At 60.9% G+C, this 6,000-nt stretch overlaps 1 protein-coding gene across 1 annotated transcript in view; it reads left to right on the top strand.

The window, feature by feature from the left end:
• The first annotated feature begins 462 nt into the window (after positions 1-462).
• LIPE (lipase E, hormone sensitive type) overlaps positions 463-6,000 on the top strand; it is a 43,457-nt gene continuing 37,919 nt past the window's right edge. Inside the window, exon 1 of the mRNA XM_075328465.1 lies at positions 463-539. Coding sequence (XP_075184580.1) covers positions 485-539 — 55 coding nt within the window. The 5' untranslated portion in view covers positions 463-484. The remainder of the gene's footprint in view (positions 540-6,000) is intronic.

Genomic DNA, 6,000 nt, shown 5'->3' with positions numbered 1-6,000 from the left:
AATCATAGCCCGGACGCACGATTGCAGCCATGGATAGTGTGACCCGTGACACGCTCCGCATTTTGGAAAGGACTCGCTGTAAGGCCTCTGTTTTCCATATTTCGGTCCAATCAAAACTACAACTCGTCCTGCAAAAAACAACAAAGATAAAAGTTCTGGATTTTGGAGGAACAGAAGGAAAAACAAAAGCACAAAAGTGAAAAATGTCCCAGGAAAGCACCTGAAGTATCAAAACATAAACAATGGTCTCCCATGACAACCACACTAGTTGTTGCTACGGGCAACAGTATTTCTGTTGGCAACGCTGATCCATAAGAGTCACAGTATCAGGCGACTGTCGTAGCCCCGCCCTCCAGAACTGGACACACGTGAGGTCACCGCCCTATCACAGCCGCCGTTCCCTGACACCTGTCACTCACGTGACCGCTCGCAGCTGGAACGGGCCGTGGTCCTCCTGTCAGTCGTTCGATGACGTCACTGCAAGATGGCGCCGGCCGGGGAGGCGGAGGAAGAAAGAGCTGACAGGAACGGATATGCGAGTGAGTGATAACGGGCGCAGCGCTGTCACCGGAGCCGCCGGCAGTGTGTGTGTACAGGGGCTGTCATGGCGCTTTTGGTCTGAGTCCTCTGCTGCTGTGACCGGCTGATAATGAGACTGCACGTCCTGCTGCACATTATATCACCGCGTCCTGCAGGGCAAGGTGCGCCCCCTAGCGGCAGCGACTGACACTGCACCCCCGACTACTGCAGCCCAGCCTGTGAGCGACCTCCCTCCAGTGCCCCCATATCAGGAGGGACCTTTCCCCCCCGTGCCCCCATATCAGGAGGGACCTTTCCCCCCCGTGCCCCCCCATATCAGGAGGGACCTTTCCCCCAGTGCCCCCATATCAGGAGGGACCTTTCCCCCCAGTGCCCCATATCAGGAGGGACCTTTCCCCCAGTGCCCCCATATTAGGAGGAACCTTTTCCCCAGTGCCCCCCTATCAGGAGGGACCTTTCCCCCTTTCCCCCCAGTGCCCCCATATTAGGAGGGTCCTCCCCTCCTCCCCCTCCAGTGCCCGCATATCAGGAGGGACCTTCCCTCCAGCGCCCCCCATATCAGGAGGGATCTCCCCCCTCCAGCGCCCCCATATCAGGAGGGACCTTCCCCTCCAGCGCCCCCCCATATCAGGAGGGACCTTCCCCTCCAGCGCCCCCCATATCAGGAGGGATCTCCTCTTCCCAGTGCCCCCATATCGGGAGGGATCTCCCCCCTCCAGTGCCCCATATCGGAGGGATCTCCCCCCTCCAGTGCCCCCATATCGGGAGGGATCTCCCCCCTCCAGTGCCCCCATATCGGGAGGGATCTCCCCCTCCAGTGCCCCCATATCGGGAGGGATCTCCCCCCTCCAGTGCCCCATATCGGGAGGGATCTCCCCCCTCCAGTGCCCCCATATCGGGAGGGATCTCCCCCTCCAGTGCCCCCCATATCGGAGGGATCTCCCCCCTCCAGTGCCCCCATATCGGGAGGGATCTCCCCCCTCCAGTGCCCCATATCGGGAGGGATCTCCCCCTCCAGCGCCCCCATATCGGGAGGGATCTCCCCCCTCCAGCGCCCCCATATCGGGAGGGATCTCCCCCCTCCAGCGCCCCCATATCGGGAGGGATCTCCCCCTCCAGCGCCCCCATATCGGGAGGGATCTCCCCCCTCCAGCGCCCCATATCGGGAGGGGATCTCCCCCCTCCAGCGCCCCCCATATCGGGAGGGATCTCCTCCTCCAGCACCCCTATATCAGGAGGGACCCGCCACCCCCCCAGTGCCCCGATATCAGGGACCTCCTCCTAGGCGGTCTGGACGGCAGCCACATACAGGAGAGGTGTACGGGTACCTGGACCCTGGTGGGAGCTCCCAGCGTGTTAGTGCTGACACTCGGGACTTCTAGTCCTTGCTGGTAGAGCTCCAGCTATAGGATACACACATATCTGGAGTGATCCCGCTGTCCAGGAATCTTGTAGCATTCCCTACCTCCTATATAGGCAAGGAAATATGTTTATCTAGGACGACTCACCGGTCCCTATGACAGGCACCTTCCCTCATTCATTGTGTGCACACCGCTGTTTCTTCTCACAGGAGTCACTTCCATACCTTGAGTGATGTGATGGTTGCCACACCTCGCTAGAAAATTCATTTTGCTATCAGCCAAGAGGAATGGTACCCAAACCACGCTATAGGAGTGCGAGGAAAGACTATACATCCCCCTGAGACTCAGAGTGGATACAAGAACCTGCTTTCTCACAAACGGGTGCACACACAACCACGCCCAATATCCAGGACTAGACTCTGACTACCAGAACCATCCCGGACACAATAGTCCTCTCATTTGACCCATATATTGAAAGGGAACAGGGCATCATTTCCTGAATAAGAGGACCCCTGTTTTACCCTGTGTCCTTTCTAAAGAAGTGACTCATACCATATCCCCTGATGATCCCCTTTACTGCGTTAGGGGGGGTGAAACGCGCGTCGGGAGAGCTGGGGGGTCCATAAGTTAAGTGGAAATCCGTGCTCCTACCTAACTAATCCAGCATATCTATATTAGGGATACTTTACCTAACATAAGAACCCTGGACATCTAACGCATTCTTTGTTTGTTTGTCTTTGGTTCTGTTTTTTGCACCTTATCACTTTTTTGGTGGTGGTTACCCCCGCTAGAGGTCAGCAAGGACAGTGAGGTTCACATATACCTCAAGTAGAGAGGGGGTCAATGACTATCCTGACTAGTGCCTCTACAATAGCGATCGCCTCAGTTCCCCCATCACATCAGATGCTATAGTTTCCCATAATAATATAAGCCACAGTGACCCATAATTCCTGACCTGTGTTCTGATAACATTAAGGGCCTCCGTGATCACAAACTCAATGTCCTATTACTGTGACCCCCTCATACTAGTGTTGTCTTTGGTGCCCCCCAGTATTGACCTTTCCCCCTATTCAGCCTCTGGTCAGTCTCTCGCTGTGATTTGTTTTCTGGTCGCAGTGAGTTTCTTTTCACCTTTTATATTGATGGTCTATGGAAAAGTTGCATCGGGGTGAATATTTTTGCACCTGTGACTGTGTGGTCTGGGCTCAACAGATTAGCCTCGGGGTCGCTTTGCTTGCAGCGTGTGATGAGGATAACAGTCAGCAGATCCGGTGCAGCTCAGACTGGGAGATCCCAGAGGCTGCGCTGTCCTCTGTCATTGTGCAATGTGTCCACCAGGTGGCGCCAGCATAGAGCGGAGCACATTATGTTATCCATTTTTCTCCATTGTTGCAGAAAAAAAAATGCATACTTTTGCCCTTGTAAGAGAGTAAAAACCGGATGATACATTTTTTACAGATTGAAAGGGCAAGGCTGATCTGTGACTCGCACGTCTGCATTATTGATTTTGTGTTTGTTTATTTTGGCGCACACTCGAGGCCACCACCCAAAAAACAACAATGGACTACTGAGAACACCCGATAGGACACGTATGGGAAAAATGGGCCGCCTGTGTCCTCATGGTGCCAAAAAGGTCTCCTGTAAATTCACCTGGAGGTCTGAGCCCCTAGAAGCCCCCACCATCCCGCACCTAATCCCCCCCATCAAGAACCAACCCCCTCCTTCTCCGGCCCACCCCCCGCCCCGCCCTCCCCAAATTCCCCGACCCACACCAAATATTTCCCCAAATGCCCCCATTGCCCCCTAAACCCCCGCCATCCTTCCTCCCCCCAGCCGTCCTCCCCCCACCCTGCCCCCCCCATCCTTCCCCCCCCATCCTTCCCCCCCATCCTTCCCCCCATCCTGCCCCCCCATCCTTCCCCCCCACCTTCCGGCCCCCATCCTTCCCCCCCCATCCTTCCCCCCCCATGCCTTCCCCCCCATCCTTTCCCCCATCTTCCCCCCCAACCTTGCCCCCCCATCCTTCCGCCCCCATCCTTCCGCCCCCCTGCCTTCCCCCCCATCCTTCCCCCCCATCCTTCCCCCCATCCTTCCCCCCATCCTCCCCCTCCGTTCCCCCCCACCTTCCGCCCCCCCATCCTTCCCCCCATCCTTCCCCCCCCATCCTTCGCCCCCCCCATCCTTCCCCCCCCATCCGGCTCCCCGCACCTTCCGGCCCCCCCGATCCTTCCCCCCCATCCTTCCCCCCCCATCCTTCCCCCCCCATCCTCCCCCCCCCTGCCTCCCCCCCCCATGCCTCTCCCCCATCCTTCCCTCCCATCCTTCCCCCCATCCTTATCCCCCAACCTTCCCCCCATCCTTCCCCCCCCATCCTTCCCCCCCCCCCATCCTTCCCCCCAGCCTCCCCCCCCATCCTCCCCCCCCACCTTTCCCCCATCCAGTCCCCCCCCATCCTTCCCCCCATCCTTCCCCAGCCCATGCCTTCCCCCCATCCTTCCCCCCCATCCTTCCCCCCCATCCTGTCCCCCCCCCATCCTTCCCCCCCCATCCTTCCCCCCCCATCCTTCCCCCCCATCCTTCCCCCCATCCTTCCCCCCCATCCTTCCCCCCCATCCTTCCCCCCCATCCTTCCCCCCCATCCTTCCCCCATCCTTCCCCCCCATCCTTCCCTCTCCCCCATCCTTCCCCCCCCATCCTTCCCCCCCCATCCTTCCCCCCATCCTTCCCCCCCCCATCCTTCCCCCCATCCTTCCCCCCCCATCCTCCCGCCCCCCATCCTTCCCCCCCCATCCTCCCGCCCCCCCCCTCCCCCCCCCATCCTCCCCCCCCCATCCTTCCCCCCCATCCTTCCCCCCCATCCTTCCCCCCCATCCTTCCCCCCCATCTTTCCCCCCCATCCTTCCCCCCCATCCTTCCCCCCCCCATCCTTCCCCCCCCCCATCCTTCCCCCCATCCTTCCCCCCCATCCACCCCCCCATCCCCCCCCCCCCATCCTTCCTCTCCCCCCCATCCTTCCTCTCCCCCCCCATCCTTCCTCTCACCCCCCCATCCTTCCTCTCCCCCCCCATCCTTCCTCTCCCCCCCCATCCTTCCTCTCCCCCCCACATCCATTCCTCTCCCCCCCCATCCTTCCTCTCCCCCCCCATCCTTCCTCTCCCCCCCATCCTTCCTCTCCCCCCCATCCTTCCTCTCCCCCCCCCATCCTCCTCTCCCCCCCATCCTTCCTCTCCCCCCCATCCTTCCTCTCCCCCCCCCATCCTTCCTCTCCCCCCCATCCTTCCTCTCCCCCCCCCCATCCTTCTCTCCCCCCCCCCATCCTTCCTCTCCCCCCCCCATCCTTCCTCTCCCCCCCCCCATCCTTCCTCTCCCCCCCCATCCTGTCCTCTCCCCCCCCATCCTTCCTCTCCCCCCCATCCTTCCTCTCCCCCCCCCATCCTTCCTCTCCCCCCCATCCTTCCTCTCCCCCCCCATCCTTCCTCTCCCCCCCCATCCTTCCTCTCCCCCCCCATCCTTCTCTCCCCCCCCCATCCTTCTCTCCCCCCCCATCCTTCCTCTCCCCCCCATCCTTCCTCTCCCCCCCATCCTTCCTCTCCCCCCCCCATCCTTCCTCTCCCCCCCCATCCTTCCTCTCCCCCCCCATCCTTCCTCTCCCCCCCCATCCTTCCTCTCCCCCCCCATCCTTCCTCTCCCCCCCCATCCTCCTCTCCCCCCCCATCCTTCCTCTCCCCCCCCATCCTTCCTCTCCCCCCCCCATCCTTCCTCTCCCACCCCCATCCTTCCTCTCCCCCCCCATCCTTCCTCTCCCCCCCCCATCCTTCCTCTCCCCCCCATCCTTCCTCCCCCCCCATCCTTCTCTCCCCCCCCATCCTTCCTCTCCCCCCCCCATCCTTCCTCTCCCCCCCCATCCTTCCTCTCCCCCCCCCATCCTTCCTCTCCCCCCCCCATCCTTCCTCTCCCCCCCCCATCCTTCCTCTCCCCCCCCCATCCTTCCTCTCTCCCCCCCCATCCTTCCTCTCCCCCCCCATCCTTCCTCTCCCCCCCCCCATCCTTCCTCTCCCCCCCCATCCTTCCTCTCCCCCCCCCATCCTTCCTCTCCCCC

This window comes from Anomaloglossus baeobatrachus, chromosome 11, assembly GCF_048569485.1.
Source record: "Anomaloglossus baeobatrachus isolate aAnoBae1 chromosome 11, aAnoBae1.hap1, whole genome shotgun sequence".
NCBI lineage: Eukaryota > Metazoa > Chordata > Amphibia > Anura > Aromobatidae > Anomaloglossus > Anomaloglossus baeobatrachus.
Note: the sequence above shows the minus strand (reverse complement) of the source record. Positions and strands in the feature narration are given on the sequence as shown.